The sequence below is a fragment of the Ictidomys tridecemlineatus genome, chromosome 1 (genome assembly GCF_052094955.1).
Source record: "Ictidomys tridecemlineatus isolate mIctTri1 chromosome 1, mIctTri1.hap1, whole genome shotgun sequence".
NCBI classification, from domain to species: domain Eukaryota; kingdom Metazoa; phylum Chordata; class Mammalia; order Rodentia; family Sciuridae; genus Ictidomys; species Ictidomys tridecemlineatus.
In genome coordinates, this window is record NC_135477.1 from 110,172,503 (window position 1) to 110,192,196 (window position 19,694).

A 19,694-nucleotide genomic window follows, 5' to 3' on the forward strand; every position below is an offset into this window, starting at 1 on the left:
GCTTTCTGATTGTGTCTTTTGCCTCCCCTCCTAGGCATTCTTGACATGATAGACTGTGCCACCACAAGCCAAAAGCAGCAAGTCCAAGCAATCATGAATTGAAATCTTTGAAGCTATGAGCCAAAATAAACTTTTTATCTTTTTAAGTTTATTTTTTTCAGGTATTTTGTCATAGTAACAGGGTTATAGTAACAGAAAGCTGACTAATATAGGCAGATAGTCTTTCTCAAGTTATGAGAGAAAACTGCTATTCCTACAGGTTAGTGGACTTAAAAAGTTATTATTTTATTAATTAATTTAACTTAATTACATTATAGATAGAAAATATAATCTATATGATGTCAAATGCCTAAAATTTATTGAGGCTTCATTCTTAGCTTAATATATTGTCAATTTTTGTGAATGTTCTTTTGTATTCAGAAAAACAGTATGTATGCTCTGTAGTATATAGAATTTATTTTCTTTAAACCTATGAATGAAGTTCAAATTTACTAATACTTTTTTTGGATTTTAAATATCAATTCTTCTTACTGATATAAGAATTCATAATAAAAATTTATGTATTTATTTAGCCTGGTGTCTACCCTGTTAACAAATTTTTAAGTGTCTAACACACTATTGTTGACTACAGGTAAAATGTTCTGGAGATGTCTGGAAATTATTCAGTTGCAACACTTAAATTTTATACTCGTTAGATTAACAACTCCCTCATTTTACCTTCGTCTAGCTCCTGGAAACCTCCATTATATTCTTTGCTTCTATGATTTTGACTATTTGAAATACATCACATAATGTAATCATTCAGTGTTTTTTCCTGAGACTGGATTATTTCACTTTGCATACTATCCACAAGGTTCATCCATGTTGACATATTTTGCAGAATTACCTTCTTTTTTAAATGCTGAATGGTATTTAATTATTTATACACCACATTTTCTTTAATCCATCTACCAATGAACCTTTAGGTTGTTTCCACATCTTATCTTTTATGAAGAGTGCTGCACTGAACATGGGAGTGCAGATCTTTGGGATCCTGATTTTATTCCCTTTGAAAAAACACCCACAACTGAGAGTCCTAGGTCATACAGTAATTCTCTTTGGTTTTTTGAAGTCTTTTCATACTATCTTCCATAATAGCTGCACATTCTATATTCCTGTTCACAGTATGCAAGGATTTCAATTTTTCTACCTCTTTTCCAACACATGTTGTCTACAGTTTTTATTTTATTTTTGTAGTAGCCATCCTGACAGATATGAGGTGATATCTCAGTGTGATTTTGATTTGCATTTCTGTAACAATTAGTGACACTGATCTTTTTTTTTTTTTTTGTATTCTTGATGGCTCTTTGCATGTCTTCTTTGGAGAAGTATCAAATCCTTAGCTCATTTTTAAATTGGATTACTATGGTTTTTTTTTCTTTTTCTTTTTAATTTTTTTCTTTTTGCTTTTGAGCTTTAGAAATTCCTTATACATTTTGGATATTAACTATATGAGAATGTTTTTAGTTTGATGTATCCTATTGATTTATTTTTGGTTTTGTTACCTGTATTTTTGTTTTATTTTTTATTTTTATTTTTTTAGAGAGACAGAGAGAGAGAGAGAGAGAGAGAGAGAGAGAGAAAGAGAGAGAGAGAGAGTTTTTAAATATTTATTTATTTATTTTTAGTTTTTAGCAGACACATCATCTTTGTTTGTATGTGGTGCTGAGGATTGAACCAAGGCTGCATGCATGCCAGATGAGCATGCTACCGCTTGAGCCACATCCCCAGCCCCTGTATTTTTGTTTTTATATAAAAAAATCACTGCTAAAATCAATATCATGAAAAAAATTTCAATTTGTTTTCTTTTAGAAGTTTTAGTTCTTAAATTTTTAATTCATTTTGCATTGATTTTTGTGTATGGTGTAATATAAAGATCCAATTACATTCATTTGCATGTGGATATTCAGTTTTTTCAACACCATACATTGAAGACACCATTTCCCCTCATTTTGCATTCTTGATATGCCATCAAAGATCAATTGACCATATATGCACGGCTTTATTTCTGGGCTATCTGTTATATTCTTCTGAACTATTTGTCTATTTGTATGTCAGTACTATATTGTTAAAATACCTTTGTTTAATTTATTTTTTTATGTGGTGCTGAGGATCAAACCCAGTGCCTCACACATGTGAGATAAGCACTCTACCACTGAGCCACAACCCCAGCCCAAGTACTATACTGTTTTGATTACTGTCATTTTGAAATATATTTTGAAATAAAAATGTGATGTCTCTGTCCTTATTCTTTTTATCAAGATTGATTTGTATATCTGTAGTCTTTTGTGTTTCCATATGAATTCTATAATTGGTTTTTCTACTTCTGTAAAAAAACTGCTGCTGGGTTTTTGATAGTCATTGCACTGAATGTATAGATTACTTTGGGTAGTATGGATATTTATTATCTATTCTTAATAGTTTTCCAATCCATGAACCCAGGATACCTTGCCATTGCTTGTATCTTCTTAATTTCTTTCATCAATGTTTTGTAGTTTTTGGTGTATAAATCTTTCACTTCCTTAGGTAAATTCTTGCTAAGTAATTGATTCTTTTCAGTGCTATTATAAATGATATTGTTTTCCTAATTTCCTTCTCAGATACCTTGGTGTTAGTGTATAGAATAATTACCATTTTTTTATATTGATTTTTTTTATCTTGTAACTTGACAGAATTTAATTCTTTGTTGTTTTGGCATCTAAGTTATCTGTATATAAGATCATGTTGCCTGCAAACAAGGACAATTTAACTTCTTTATGATCTGGACGCATCAGACCTGTTGATATTCCAAGACTGGCTAAATGAATGCCAGTTCTTTTGGCAGTCATGGAGATGTTGGGAAGCTGCACATATAGATCAAATCTTTCCATCCCTAGGTTTAGCTAAGAGCTAGAATTTTTTCTCCTTGTTCTTTGCTGAGCAAGGAAAGATTATGGTGCTTACCAGCTGACACTTCCATGTCTGATCTTCAAGACTGAAAGCCAGTCCTCCGGAATTCCACTGGGAACGTTGCAGTGTTTGATGTGCATACCAACCCTTCCCCTCTTCTTAGAGAAGGTGGTAACTAGGGGTTCTTTTCCTGATCATATGGTGCAGTAGTGGGTGTAAGAATTCAGGTGAGAGAATGTCACAAATCTTCCTTCTAGCTTTAGTGAGGTTGATTTATTGTTTCTGGGATAAGGCAACTTTTTACCTAATATCCAGATTTCTCAAAATGGGAATTTGTCTGTGAATAGTTGCTAAATTGGTATGTTTGTGCAAGAAAGGATAGTCTGGCACTTCTTACTCTGTCATCCTGCTTACATTATCTATTATTGATGCTTACTTTATATTTGGATATTTTAATCACTTTTTGAGTTTAGTAAATTCTGAGTTAAATAAAATTGTTTTGTCCTGGATGGAGGCTAATATGGACAATGGGAAACTTTGAGTTATTTATTCACTTCTATTTCCCATGATTAGCATAAAACCATTCTGGATTTATATTTTTTCTTTGTACAGTTTCATGTGGGAATATTTTAAACAATTTTTTTCTAAAACTATGAATGCCAACATATGTGTTTATTGTGCACTTACATTTAAGTAATAGTTTAGTTGACTATTACATTTGAGTCATACTGCTAATTTCCTGTAACACTATGAAAATATTACTCCATCATATTCTAGCATCTGGTGTTGCTGTTAAAAAGTTCAATGCCAATCAAATTTCAGTTCCTTTAGTGATAATATGATTTTTTTATCTCCTGAAAGTTAAAATTTTTCTCTTTTTCTTTGATAGCTTAAATTTCACATCAATATGCCATTTTGAGGGTTTTTACCCCTATCTATTGAGTAATCTGTAAGCATTTTCTCAATTCTCTCTTTAATTAATTATGGAGAAGTCTTTTACTTTTCTTAAAAATATTTTTTGTTTCATGTATTTGAGTTTTTCCTTCAAGTACTCTTGATTGAAATACTATCACATTTTTTATATTATCTGTATTTCTTAACTGTTCTTATGTATTTCATTTTTTTTTCATTTTTTGAACTCTTCTGATACTTCCTTTAAGAGTGTTTACACTAAATAGTTTGGATGACTTAAAAATCTTTCTACTATGTTTCTCATTACTCAATTCACCTACTACACCAATAATTTCAACAACTGTCTTCTTTATATCTAGTACTGACAATTGCTTCTTCTTTACATTTGCTTCTCTGCTTCATACATAATATTCTATGAATGTCCTCCTTCACCATTTTTTATATTTATTGATCTTATTTTAAATGCTTGTTTTATCAGATGTGTTCATTTATTTTGCTTTGCTTGCTATAGATTTTTTTGTATGTTATCATTCTTTTATTGTAATTGTATTTCTCAGATGTCTTATTATTTTTACTAGACATCTCCTATTGCTCTGGAATTGTTTAAAAAATCCAAGAAAATGTGTACAGGGAGATGGTTTAAATTCCAGGCCATAGTTGGTATCCCACACTGGTGAGTAAATGGTGGTGGTAACAAGGTATTCCTCAGGGCCATAAGCTTCTCAGGTTGGTGTCTTGTCCCAGCTCTGAATTTGTGTCATTTACTTCATTACCAGATGATTCTGAATCTCAGGGAATCTCCTTGTTCTTCTACCATAGACTCCACTGTTTCTCACCTAAAATCTTTGCTATAATCAATTAATTTTAGGAATGTGCAGATTATGCCTGAGTGAGGAATAATCAACTCCCCAAACCAGCTGGGCTCATCTTACTGACTGCCCCCAATAGATGCTGCCATTTTTATGGCTTTAAGTGGTGTTGGAGTGGAGAATTTGTCACCCAGGGCCACACCTATTTCTTATTGAGGATGCTTAGCTCTCTTTTACTATTAGTTGTAATTTCCACCTCTCTCACACAAACATTGGTGCGAAATGATCTCCCCCTACCCCCAGTCTCTTTCTGTCTTTAATTGAGCATCTCAGATCTAGAATGTTGGGTTTGAAGATTGGCAAAGACACAGGTCCACGGTCCTCATTGGAGAGCAGCAGTGTGCAAACAAGAAATGGTTTATTGTAGGTTATAACAGCAGATAAATCCATCTTACCAAATAGCTCCCAGGGGCAGCACAGGCCAGGGTGGTGAATTTGGCCTTTCTCCCACTACCAATGCTTGTTCATCACCTTGTCAGAACCCAGAAACCCCTCCATTCAAGTTGTAGAGATATTTTCTGCATTCCATTAACTGATATATTGAGGTGAAATGGTTCAGAATTATAAAGAATATTAAACTTCTTGGGGAAAAATAGAGATATTAAGAGCAAAAATATTAGCAATGGTTTATTTAACTAAAAAATATCATATAAAGCAATTATCTCTGAGAAAGAACCTAGGAACAACTAAGTCCAGAAGCAAGGGGTAAAATTCTCTTATGGTATGGGATACTATCAATTCATTATGATAATCATGATAATATTACTTTGACTTCTCAACTGTTCTCCATAAACCATAAATGTTTTTGGAGGACTTACATGTAGTTGCTACATAAGCTTAACTGACAGTGTTCTTGGATTCCTGGTAGACCCAGTACCAGTACTACAGAACAGCAAAACACCAAGCCAAATTCTATCTCAAAAAAAGTTCAGAACACTCCTCAGGACACAGCACTTGTTAATGATTTTCTTGTGCTAGTCTAGAGAAGTCTCTCGCTGTTGCTAACCCCTAAGCATGAGAAAGGCAAGTGACACCTACTGCTTGAGAAGTGTGTCCTCTCCCAAGTGCACACCTTTTAAATATCTTATGTCTGATAATATACTTCAGTGACACTGAAGTATTTATACATCATTTAGGGAACCAGGAATGGATACTATACCAAATAGTCCCATGGTAGAACACAACACTGTCCAGCTGTGTATTTTTAGGTCTGCAGGGAGATAAGGATTCCTAACATGGCCCAAAAAAAGTAAGTTGTTTTGCAGAAAGGATGACAATATTAACCTTTTCACAAAGTTCAATGTGAGGGAATGCAAGGGTATGTGGCATGCATTAGCACTGTTCTTGTGGTCTTTTTCATCTTTGTTAGAATTGTTTTAAATGGAAGCCTCAGGTGGCCCTTGCAGAATCTCCAGAAGCTTTAGACCAGAGATTGGTTGATTGACTGATTTCTTTTTCTTCTTTTGCTCTTTTTTTTTTTTTTACACTAAAAGCCTGAGGCTCTTAACTCTACAAACTGATAAAAAGAAAAAAAAAAGGAAGAAAAGAAGGGAACAAGGGATGTAAGTAGGAAAAAAAGAAATAATAAGTGAATCCTTGTAATGAGAATATCTTTTTTTGTGTGTTTGTGTGCAAGGAATTTAAAGAAATATATTGGTAATAAAGAGTGTTCCTCTTACTGACCATCAATACTAAAAGTACATCAGTTAGACATGTGCTTTAATTCTTATGAAAAATTATGTTGATGACAAAGTTTTAAAGAGGCAACTTGGGAGAGAAGTGCATTTGTCTCCTTTGTGCAGTTGTCCCCCTCCTCACATTTGAGCTGTGCATTGCAGCTCTCTGCTCCTCTGTAACTGGCCCACCTACCTTTCCTTGCAAGGTGCACAGCTTCTGCATGCTCGACACTGGTGACCTCAGTACCATTGACAGACAGCACCACATCTCCGATTAGGAGCCCAGCTTCCTCAGCAGCACTGTCTGTAAGCAGACAGACAATGGTCTCATTGAAGGAAAGTTCCCACTTGAGGGTCCTGCTGTTTGTACTCTTTTAAAAAAAAGGCTTTCTCTAAAGGGCCTTTATTTCCAACTTTAGACAATTGCCTATGTCATTAATAAGAAGGAAAATGCTCTCCTTGCCGCCTGCCTTTCATTTCCTGGACTCCCACATTCAGCCAGTTGTCTGAGTGGCCTCTTTGCAATATAATAGCAAAGCTGCTCAGAAACGCAATCTATTCATCCACCAGAAGGTTGAACTGCTAGTTCTCATTCCTCCATTGCTGCTAGGTCTCTTTGTAACCCTGAGAAAATCACTTAACCTCAATATCTTCATCTATAAAAGGAGGATGGGGGCAGGGGCAGAGCTTCTCTGCAGGATTGTTGAGGGAACAAGTAATTGAAATACTTACAAAGTTGTGCAAAAACAGATCTTGGAGTGGTCAGGAAAAAAAAAAAAGAAAGAAATAGAGCTGCTTTTACTTTCATCGAATAGGCTCCTCCCTGAGCAATTACAGAAAGGAAACAAAAATAGTTCAAGCCTTAGAACTCAGGGTATGAAACATGGGGAGGACCTTTCTAGAAGGTATTTATTTTATCCCTTGGATTGTAGCATTTGCATTTACTGCAACATACCTAACATTTTCTAGGGACAAAAAAGATGTAATAAGCCATTTCAAGGTTAATTAATTTTTAATAAGTTCTTCCATATATTTGGCCAAAATTCTTACGTCTGTTTTTTTCCTTTATGCTTCATTTTACATTTGTTTCCTCTTTCTTAGATCTCAGTTCTTGGTGCATATGTAGTGTTCATGGACATGCAGAGTACTATGCAGCAACGTCAGAATTTTATTATGTAGAATGTTATATATCTCAAAAATTTAATCTTAAAGCATGGCTCTACTGGTGTGGTAACAAGAAAGACTATTTTTGGTAATGGCCATGGTCTGTCTAAATCTGTTCATAATAGTAGGGAAGGCCTTTTCTGCTTGATAATCAGTGGCTCACCAATACAGGAGGGTAGGTAAAGCACAGTATTTGATATTTTGTTCATTTACATAATATCATGCTGGTACCTAATTAAAGTCTCATGGTATGGGTGACCATTTGAATATATTCCTTCTTAGTCTAAAAGAACTCAAAGCACTTACTCATGGCAATGCTTTCTGAACTAAATTCCAAAATGACAACATAGGTCCAGAGACAATTCCTAATTAATTTTTGTATTCCTGATGGTACTAATTATAAAGACCTATATATTATAGTCTTCCAATCAATACATGTTGAATGAATGAGTGATGCCAAAATTGTATGTCATAATTCCTACCTGCAAGGAATTTTAAATTCCATTGCGAAAGAAAAGATATGCTTAATATATATATGTATATATATACATATATATTTGTAATATAGTGAGTGACAAATATAAAAAAATAAAACAAAGGCAATAGATAATGTAAAACTTCAGAACAGGACATTTTCACTCCAATTTGGGATAGTTACAAAATGCTTTTCAGAAGAATTAGAATTTGGTCTGACTGATTAATAAATAGATTCTTTTTAGTGGGGAGTCATAGGGAAGATAAAGTGGCAGAGTGCTAGGTGTTCACAAATACAATTCCTCTTGTCTTTTGACTCATGCATTCCTTTGCTGTTGGGCATGCAATATATATGAAATCTAGCTATTGGACTGTAAACCAAAGCAAAGGTGCCACTTCCAGACTTGGCCCATGACATCATCCCAAGAGCCAACCCTTCATATTCTTTTCCTACTGCCTGCCAGATGCCAACTTAGGTATCACAAAACATTATTTGGTATAAAACTATTCTCCAACCCAAAACATCCACAATGGAGTAACAACCACAAAGGACTAACAACCTTTTTTTTTTTTTCTTTTTTACCTTTTTAGTTTTTGGTCTTAAGTCATAAATATATTTTTGTTCCAAAGCTAACATAATTTTAAACAATATAAAAAGCAAGAAATTAAAAGTATTCTAAACAAACTTATGGCAACAACTTTTTAAGACATGTCAAAAAGTAAGCGACTCAGATTAGCTGGAGAGAGGCTGTGGGGAGACAGAGGGGACAAGGCAGAAAAGATGACCAAAACATGAAGGGTCTTCTTGATGGTGAAGATCTAGAATTTATACTTGATCCCTCAACAATAGAGAACCATTAAAGATTGTGAGCAGAAAATAAATAGGCAGTTGTTTATAAGAGCTTAATTTTGGGTAGGGAGAGATTACGTTAAGCAGATCAGTATGAACATTATTACTAAAATATACAAACCTGAAATATGACTCCAGAAATGAGAATTGGAAATGAGGTATAAAAATCTGTCATGGGAGCTGAAACATTTTATTCATTCATTTGTGTACCTATCTAATTTTAATGGACTGTAAACACATTATGGACAAGTAAAATTTCTAATTATTTTGATATTTACCCTGTTTAGTATAATCTCTGACACCAGGCAGGAGATTTTTAAGTGTTGGTTGAACATGTGTGTTTTTAGATACACTAAGATAAACTTGGAGGATAAAATTGAAAATATTCATTTGAGTTATTGAAAAGTATGTTTCAAACCTAGAAGATAAGATAGGCCTGAGAAATAAATTCATGTTTCTTAACCAATGGGACAAATGTAAGAAGATAAATCAGAGCTTTGAAGACAAAATTTTGAAGAATAATTAACTTTAGAGAGAGGAGAAAAGAGGGGGCAAAGAGAATATAAGAAAGAAATAGATATATCTTAGCATGGACTCAAGAGTAAAAAGTCAATGAAGACAGTGGAAAATTTTAGGATTGAAAAGAATATCAACAATCCTATCATGGCGCCATAAGAGTAACCACAGTTGTTGGGTGTGGTTGCACTCCTGTAATCCCAGTGGCCCAGGAGGCCTAGACAGGAGGATTGTGAGTTCAAACCAACCTCAGCAACTTAATCGAGGCCTTAAGCAACTTATCAAGACCCTGTATCAAAAGAAAAAAATAAAAAGGGGCTGGGGATGTGGCTCAGTGACTGAGCGACCCTAAATTCAATTCTTAGTACCAAAAAGAAAAGAGTAACCATAGCATTTTTAATCCTTTTATGTCCAAGAAGTAAAAAAAGTAATAACAGAGGAAAGGTGATAATATCCGGAAATGGGAAAGTAAATGATAAAGAACTTTAAGGATTATAGAAGTAGAAGGAAAACATTTGAGTATTTGTGCCAATCAATAGGTTAAATGATTGATTAGATAAAGTTATAAACCACTAAAATAAATGTAGGGGTCCAGTAATAGGTTGTCATTACTAAGTAAAATTTGATTTTAAATAATTTATTTTTACTTAAAGAGTTTACTAATATGAAAATAATCCTTTTTTTTTTAAAAAAAGCACCCTTAATTCACATATAATCTACTTGATCTGTGTAAACTGAACAATTCAATTGTTTTTAGTATATTGATGGAGTGTGCAACCCTCACCACAATCTAATTTTAGCACTTTTTCTTTTCACTATGGAAAGAAACTAGTCAATAATGGTTACTTTCTATCCACTGCCCCCCCCCCCCCAATCTCCCATCCTAAGGCAACCACTAATCTGCTTTCTGCTTCTCTGGATTTGTCTACTGTGACTATGCCATTTCTTATAAAATGAATCATAAAACAAATGGTCTTTTTTGTTTGGCTCTATTCACTCAGCCTAATGTTTTTAAGATTCATCTGTGTTATAAACTGTTATATATTCCTTTAGCTGACAAACAATATTCATTGTTAGAATATGGCATATTTTTAATCCACTCTTCAATTGATGGGCATTTGCATTATTCACATTTAAAAACAGCTATGTAAATTTGGAGACAAATTTGAAATTTGTGAACATCTGTTTTCATTTTTTTTTGTGAATTTATACCATAAGTGGAACTGCCCTAAGTGGGAACTCCATATCTAACATTTTGAGGAACAGTCAAGACTGTTTACCAAAGTGACTACACAATTTCATATTCCCACCAGTATTGCATGCATGTTTTGGATTTCTCTACATTCTTGTCAATGTTTATTATCTAACTTTTTTTTTTATTACAGCCCTCCTAGTGAGTGTGAAGTGGTATATCTGTGGTTTTGATTTGTGGTTCCCTTATGGCTACAGATGGTGAACACTGTTCATTTGCTAATTGGTTATTTATACATCTTCTTCAGAGAAATGTCTATTCAAATCCCCTGCTCATTTGAAAATTATGCTATCTTTGTATCATTAAGTTATGAGAGTGAAAATAATTCTTGTTTGTAGAGGAATTATTTATGGAGTGTAACTCTTCTGGGTAGTTTATATAATTGCTTTTAAGTTTAGTTATCAAGGGTACTGATTGTGTTCCAGTATCATGCAATATAACTTATAAGTTTTCCTTTATCTACTAATTATGGTGGGAGTTTGAGGCATTAGGACTTCTTGTGGGAGATATTTCAAGGTAGCCTTGTGATATATACCACACAGATGTTTCCACCACTTGAGGCTGATCTTGGGGGTGGGTGGAAGAATTCAGTCTATGTTGCTGGTGGAAAACAAGACCATGATTTTCTAAATTTACATTTCCCTCTAATAGGATACTTGACTGCACAGTTCCATGTTTATTATGGAGAAATGAATGCTGAGCTACTCCATATTTTCATGCATATTTACATATAATGCAGAATCTGAAAACCTTATAATTAAAAAAAGGAGCTTGTAGATTTCATTTAAAAATTGTTCTATAACAAGTAGCATTTTAAATGCTAGAGCTTCCAAAAAGATGGGCCTTGTTCAAAATGTCCTCTATAGTTTGCCTTTCCTTAAATTTATAGTTTTCTTTTCAAGTTTGCTTGGTATCAAAGTTGAAACATCTGTTTCTTTTGTTTATGCCAACAGATCTCACAAGCATTTAGGCTTTCATAGAAAATGTTCATGCAAATGCCAGCCGGGTGTAGGCAATTAGTTATGTAAGCTCCAAGCAAGCTCAGTCTCTCTATACTTATGGATAATCATTTCCATCCCACCTACAGGTCTCATCGCTTTATCTTTTTATCTTCAGTGTGTAATTAAGCCTCTCTACTGCATCCAGAACAATGTTTTGTGGTATGAATAAGATTCTCAGAAGGGCTGAAAATATGTGTAATTTTAAAGTCCCTCAACCCCTCATTTAGTAGATTTGACTAGACAATGGATTTCAGAGGGTGCTCTTCAGCATTGAGGAATACATTTTTAAAAAGAGAACTAGACTCAGCAGCTACATGAAACCCTGCCAGGGCAGCACTTTCTTATGATGAATAAAATCCTAGGTTAACTATGTATTGCACCGTTTCTAGTACTGTAAAGATGTCTCGGCTTTTCCTATTACCAAAACCTTGGGGCCTCCTAAATAAAAAGCCATTTGCAATACAAACATTTTTATTTGTCTCACATTTGAACAGTTAAAAAGGTCTCAGAAATTAAATAAGTCATAAAATCTTATCAAACTACATTAACTTATTTTATCTAGAAGGGCAGGCACAACAGGTTATGTAAAAATTTGGGATGTTTTGAAAAAATCTACTGAATTTATGAAGTCAGACCACTTTGGTTTGTAAGAGGTAATAATTTTTATATTCCTTTATAAATTCCTTTGTTTCTGTTAAAGACTAAACTGGTGAAGTCAGAGGGAGAAAAAGGAAAAGAGAGGAGGGAAATGGGAAAGAAGAGGAAAGAGAAAACAAGACAAGGGGGAGCAAGGGGAGAAGGGAAAGACAAAGTAGAGTGGGAATGAAACATCATTTAATATATTTCTCATGAATAAACATTAATTTTTGTTACAGCCAGATTTCTATCAAAAATATAGTAAGAAATCTGAAGCCCTCAATGCTAAAATATTGCCTGTCTTTTTATCTGTGAAACAGAAATAACAAAGCACACAATTGTTTTGTGTTCTTGCTCATGTAAAGGACACGAAGGAGCCAAGTCAAATTGACCTCAACAGCATTTGCAATTTTGGTCTTTTGTGGTCTGAGCCCTGCTGCCAAGCTCTTCTTCAGCTCTGTTTCCTCACTTGTTTGTATTTCACCTTTCCACCCCAAATCTCACTGACATGAGAAAGACTCTCTCCCTTCCCTAATCAGTAAAGAAATAATTGGCTAAATAGCATACGCACACACACACACACACACACACACACACACACACACCCATGCACACACCCATGCACACACCCATGCACACACACACATACATAATTTGATTAATTGACTTAACTTTAATTGAAATCCATTCACATTAGAATAAGAATATATCCCTGCATTTGTATTTTAACATCTAATTATGAAATAGAAGGCTTTTCCCCTGTATTAAAAAAAAAATTTAGTTTAGTAACTTAGCCCTTTGTTTTCCTGTAAATATTTTAGAATCTAATTGAGAACTTCTTACCAAAAATAAATGAATCTGAAGACAAAAATAACTACTAGAATTTTGAATATGATTATACATACTGATAATTTGGGGAAGAACTGACATCTTTAAATACTAAGATTTAAAACGGATGAATGCGTTTTTCCCTGCTGTTAATTTTGTCATCCTTTGATTTCTTTCTATAGCATTTCACTTTCAAAGTAGTGATTTTTACCTTTATTAGAATTATTCCTATCAGTTTCCTTTTTTTCCTCACCAAGGCTTACTCTCCTGCACCCATTGTGGCGGTCTTACGTTAACACTGCCCAGATCTACCTGTTGCAAGGACTGGAACCAAGAACCTTTGACTGCCACTCATTTGGACCCATGATCTCCCACATTGAGGCCATGCTTTTCCCAGGCTGATTCCAGGTAGTGACTGAATTTGGAGGGGATGCTAGAGTCAAGCAGTTGCTTGACAAAGCAGGATTCCTTTAATAGTCCCTGCTCTGGGGCTCCCTATTAGCCTGTCTCAGAATTTCTCAGAACTAGTTTGAGGCTCTTTCTGCCTAGTCCTGCTTTTCTTCTTCTCTCAGGTGCCAGACAGACCTGCACTGTGCTCTGAGGCTCTTCTTCCCACCTTTGCCAGGCACAGGGATTTCCTTTAACCTCTTGTACATTTATATTCAGTCTATTATCAGAGGACAGGAACTGAGAAAAATGAACTTCCTTTGTTACGTTAAAAAGGTTTTTATCTGTTCCTAATTTACTAATATTTAGTAAGTCATGGCAAAGTGAGAACAAAGGGGATCAAGCACACAACAGAAAGGACTGGATTTTGATAGGTGAAGGAGGCAGAAAAAGATACAAATTCCATTCCATTTGGAGGTGTAGATGTAGGATTTCTGATAAACAGGAAGTAGAGATAGGAAATTGTAGAGAATATAACCATGCTTGCAAAGCTGAGAAGGTTCAAACTGAGGGGAAGAAAAAAAATTAGAATGGATAAGAATTCTGATATATATACCTACAGATTTTATATATATATATATATATATATATATATTCACAAATTCTGACATTTTGATGATTATACTAAACTGACTTGTAGTTCTCAGATTATTACGTTAGTCTAGACTTTTAATGATGAAACAAAGAGGTGGCGTCTTTATTATTTAAGAGAGACAAAAAAAATTAGAGATCATCTCGAAACTCACCTAGATTAATTGATTAGAGTGTTGAGAAAAAATTGTTTTATTTAATATACCAACTGAATGCTGTTCATTCCATAAACAATTAAATATCAGAGGTAATGTGTAGTTAGCTAAACCATTAGCTAAGAAGAGTTGATGTGGTATTTAATGTATTTAACATTTTCAGTAGTCAGGAATAAATTTGGCCTGAATCAAGTCATGAAAATTTCAAAGGCAGTTCTTTTGATAAGTCGAATCAGATTTTTAGAGAAAGGGATGAGATGTCAAGTACTATTACATCAAGAAGAGGCAAAAATCCCTCTTTTGCATTAACTAAGTGATACTTGGTGTGTTTGTGCTGCTTGTTTGTGTCTCGTTGTGTGCAGGGAGCCACTGTCTTAATATGGCTTGACGCTGGGAGGTTAGAGGGTTTCTTTAGACCTTACAACCTTACCTCCTTCTGTTTTCCATCATGTAGAAGCTTGTGGAAGGTAAAGGAGTATTTCTCTGCTTCAGGTCCAGAGTAGGCCCTGGCTTTCTAGTAAGTCAGTTATAACAATCTCATTCCCCTTTGCCATTGGCCTATGTAAACCTGCTCACAGTGGGCCCCAGGGGTGATAGCAACATAAGGGTATTTGAAGCTGGAAAACTGTCCTCTGTCTCTTTTTGACCCTATGATTTGTGATGGAAAAAGGCTAGAACTGTGGAGATTGTTTTGTATTCAACAGGAAGCATGCAATACTAAAGAAGGGAATGAAAGAAGTCATGCCTTTGATGAAATTATTGAGCCACTGAAGCAAATCAAATCCCAGCACCAGCTCAGAGCCTTTAGTTTCTGTGAGCCCATCCTTCCCCTTTATTGTTTAAACCATGTACAGTCCAATGTTCTATAAGTTCCCAAAGAGTCCTGACTGAAATAAAACATAGTGAAATAAATCATAGTTCTGGAGGTAGAAATTCTGAGACCTGAATGCTGGTGTTGCCTTGGCCATAGCTATAAAGCCTTAGGCAGGCCATTTAGCATTTAACAACTTTGACCTTAATCTATTCATCTATTAAATGGATGTGAAAACATCAATTTCAAAGTTGTGTTAAACATGCATTAACAGGAAGAGCATGTATGCTCTCAAATATACTGTTCAAAATAGGCACCCCTTAGTGAACGTGAGTTCTTTTCCTCTGTGACATAACATGGCTTTTACACTTAAAGTGAAATTAACTGATCGATACTTTGATATTATAAATAAGTAAATGTCTCTCTTTTGTAACATCAATGAATCTAAAATAGGTGTTCAGGTTACTTAGTATTTAGATAATACTTATAGGAGACTAAACTCTACAATTCATAGAATGTGTGCTATTGACCACGTGGGATGCATGATAACCTGCAAGAAATTTCCTCAGGATGAACTTTAATTTCCTTAATGGGCCCGAAAGATCTTACATTCTACTCTACTCTCATACCCTGAGAGTTGGTTAAAAATTCCATTAATATAAAAAAAAATTGGTGGTGGTCTGAACACTGTTTCCTGCTCAGCTATGCCTGTGTGATGGGCTGGGAGGTAACAATTTACTCTGATGCACCTGACACCCCTGTCACTTTCACCAGAGCTGAATAGTCATTCACTTCTTTACAACAGAAGAAAGGCAGTTTCCAACAGAACTACAGAGTCTACAACAGAGGAACTCTGACAGAGAGAAATGAAATGGGACTCTAGTGATAATGAGGTCAGAAATGCGATTAGGGGTGTGTGGCCAAAGCAGGAAGGGTGGGTCTTCCTGAAGTATTGGTCTCCCCTCCTCCATACTGTTCCAGCCTTCTGGTATCCAGGGCTCTCACAGTTACTCAACACTGTTATTGGAGCACCCTTCTGTTGTCCTTTGGATGCTTCCCCAGATTGAGGATAAAATGATAGGTGAAATGCAGTTTTTGACCTTGGGGTCAAAAACTCAGAGTTGAGATGGGGAGATAGATAAACAAACAATTGATAATAAAGGAATTCAGAAACTCTCTAGAGGCCCTGAGTTTCCCTCTGTGATAATCTCATCCTTCTCCCCTAATGTACCAGGCTGAGTGTGGAAACATTTATTTTATGCTTCTACTAATGATATTGTTTGGGATCTGCTTTTAATTTTTTTTTCAAATCATCCATCTCAGGTTATTATCAAATTACAAATCAGGAAGTAGAAAAATCTAATGTAACATTATTTACTAATTCTTAATATGTTAATTAAAAAATCTGGACACTTGGGAAGCCATAGAGAAAATAATTTAGGAGTACTAGAATTCCTCCCAGAAACTATAAAATACTGACAAGAGATGTATGGTCAATATTCTTCTTACCTCCAGAATTGAGTCCTATTTCTGTAGAAACAAGAAGGGCTCTTTGGTAGGAAGACTAAGTAATGCTCTCTGTCAATCAGAAAGGTACATTCCATCAGGAATACATGTCTTTTAAAATATGCAATCATGATATGAACGTTCTCAATCATGAATTTTTGGTAACTGAGATTTTCAAGTTGCTTTTACTATGTATGTGGACTTTACATGACTATGATATTGAAGGCTATTTTATGTATTTTGCTAGGGTTGAGATAGTTGTTCTGAAATGAATTAAAGCTTTTTATTACGAGACCACTTACTGGTATCCACTTCAGTTACCATGATTGGTTTGGAGAACTGAATTCGGAATCCCCAAGGATAATCTCCAGTTCCCTTGAATAGTCTCACCGTTCGCTCACGAACTAAAAAGAAAGCAAAGGGGCATTGCTTTGAGTTAATTTTTAGATATTATAAATTAACTATATTATTATTAAAGTAGCTAATATTTATCGTTGTTTATTACATGCCAGACCTAATAAAAATGTTCTAACCAATACTAAATAAGTAGTATCCACTTTAATTTATACAACAGCCTATTATTCTTATTTTGGGGGAAGAGGAAACTGAGGCACGGAGAGGTTAAACAATTTGCCTGAGTCATCCAGTGAGGAAGGGGTAGAGCAGTACAATGCCCACGCCTTCCCTGTTAACCACTGTGCGACAGCTACCTGCAAAGCACCTGAGCCTTAAAGATCCAAGTCACCTAGATCTGTAAATAAGATATTTAGTGTAAGGTTATATATGTAGATAAGAAAACAGAATCTTCACCCATAGATTTAAGTCTTAGGAGAATCCAAGAAAAAGCTGAGCTTTTCAGAAGAATATAGGAATAACTGGGTCTTTCTACGAGAAACTCCTAGCTTGTGCTTCATTGAAGGTAGAGAGTCCGAAGAACTTCACTAACAGCCCATGGCTTTTTACTCTAGTCCAGCAACCTCTTCATCTGCTTTTCCTTCTGTTTGTTCTTCTCCCTGCTGACTTCATACCCTCTTTTCTGTGTACATAGATATAGATGTGTGAATGTTTCTTCCTCAGCTTCTGCTTGTGATAAGTTTGGCTTATTCATAACTTCAGCCCATTCATGGGCCCTCTTGAGTTTTCTCCATTTTGAAACATTTTAACTTCCGTGTTCACTACCAAGAGCATTTTCCAACTTTGAATTCCAGTAGGAGGGAATCTCACAGGTAAAAATCCTTTCTGATCAGAATTCTTCTGTGTTGTTAATTTTCAAAGGCAAGGATCCGGCATGATTCCAAGCCAGAAAACATGCTGCCACAAGACCGTCTCTTCCTTTTGTGGAAGGAAAGTTTCCATAGAGGGAGATGTGAACATGGTAGGCATTTTAATCTTTTAATGATACAATTAATTAATTTCTTATTTAGGAAAAAAAAATATACCTGAATCATCTCAGAGTACACGAAATAAGATACCTGAAGGGCTTGTGTAATTGCAGATGATTCATTTTTGAATGCTAACAATGGTCTCCAATAAAGAAATATAACAAAAGACTTCAAAATAATGTGTATTCTGTTTTATTTATGGTCAAGTCCACCAGAGAGAAGTACTAAAATAATACTGAGAGCATTAATCTTCCTTGAACAATTAGATTTATATATATCAATTTTTTTCTATGTCAATGAATAACTAAAAATAACTGAAAGTAAATAATAATAAAGTATGATAAATCTCTGAGCTACAATAGTGAAGTATTAATAATAGGCCTATTCTGGGGTCCTGGAGAAAGTCAGGTAATTCATTATGAAATAAGAAAGGTGATTTATTAATAAGGTCAGGGTAACCTAACACCTTAAAATTTAAACTAAAATTCAAGAGTCTCCTTTCATAAAAAAAATAGGAAACATTAGAATTTAAGGATAATACAGTTTGCTGCCTTATGTCAATTTTTAAAAACGTTTTTGTCACTTTTCATTTCTCAGAGAGAAATGTGTAGAGTAGTCTCTTTTTTAGGTCTGTATTCAAAGACTATCACAGAAAGTAAAAATGTAGCTGAAATATGGCCAGAACTAAGAGCATTTAAGAGGCCAAAAGAACTCTTGATAATTTAAAGTGATGGACAACAATTTATTTAGACTGGGAAGGCCCTTAGTTCAGTCTCCCAATTGGTGTGGAATCTCTTTCTTACCATCTCTGGCAGGTAGAGTTAGGTGAGCATGTCCTTGACATTGGGAGAAATATTAGTATTATAAATTTATATTACTTGGCACAGTTTATAAGATGATTTGCCATTTAACTTATTTAATTTTCTCTCAGATATTATGAGGTAAATCAATATTTTTCAAATTAAGTTTCCTATGAGAAATAACAAATATAGTAAAAGGTTAAGCAATTTGTCCATACATGCTCAGATGTGACCACTTCCTTGATCAGAGAGATAACATAAGTATCTGATAAAAACAAGGAAACATGCATCTGTTCTTCCAGATTCATCACAGTTTGATAGCAGAAGTCATTCATTAATAAGCATTTACTGAGCACCTACTATATTTCTGGTGTTTCCCTATGTATTAGAATGTAGTGGAGAGGACAGACAAGTGGTGATTTTCTCATGGAGTTTATGCCAGACATTGACAGCCAAAAGAGGCAAACATTCAAAGACAGAAATGATAGTCTTTTCATGTGAATTCCTGAAGGAAGGTTAGTTTTCACAAAATGTCCGAAGAAAATGCATTTTTGTTGTTGTTGTTGTTTTATTTTACTATAATCAGGAAAAGCCTACCAAGGTTGCTGAGAAGATAATAATGCATTCCAGCTCTAAAATTCTGTGCTCTGCTCTGTTGGATGCTTCTAGGGAAATCTCCATTACTTGTTAATACAATTCTCTTTGGTAGGACTGTTTGGACTGCCACTTACTGGATCTTGGTATAATTTAAGAAACAGAACTGGGAAATTCAAGGACTTAGGAATTAATATTTCAGCAATCTGCAACAGGTTGGTAGCTAATCAAGTAAAAAAAATCAGAAATCCTATTTCTGACCCCTGTAGAAATCATTTCTAATATCTCTACTTGTCAAGACT

The 19,694-nt window shown here is 34.7% G+C and overlaps 1 protein-coding gene across 2 annotated transcripts in view; it reads right to left on the reverse strand.

Annotated features, from left to right (window-relative positions):
* LOC101976998 (uncharacterized) overlaps positions 1–19,694 on the reverse strand; it is a 120,882-nt gene that overhangs the window by 63,710 nt on the left and 37,478 nt on the right. The window contains exons 6-7 of one of the 2 annotated variants that reach the window (XM_021726877.3): positions 16,919–17,020; positions 6,579–6,689 (exon numbers count right to left, since the gene is read on the reverse strand). In XM_021726877.3, coding sequence (XP_021582552.2) covers positions 6,579–6,689; positions 16,919–17,020 — 213 coding nt within the window. The remainder of the gene's footprint in view (positions 1–6,578; positions 6,690–16,918; positions 17,021–19,694) is intronic. The other variant, XM_078045264.1, reaches the window with a different exon arrangement.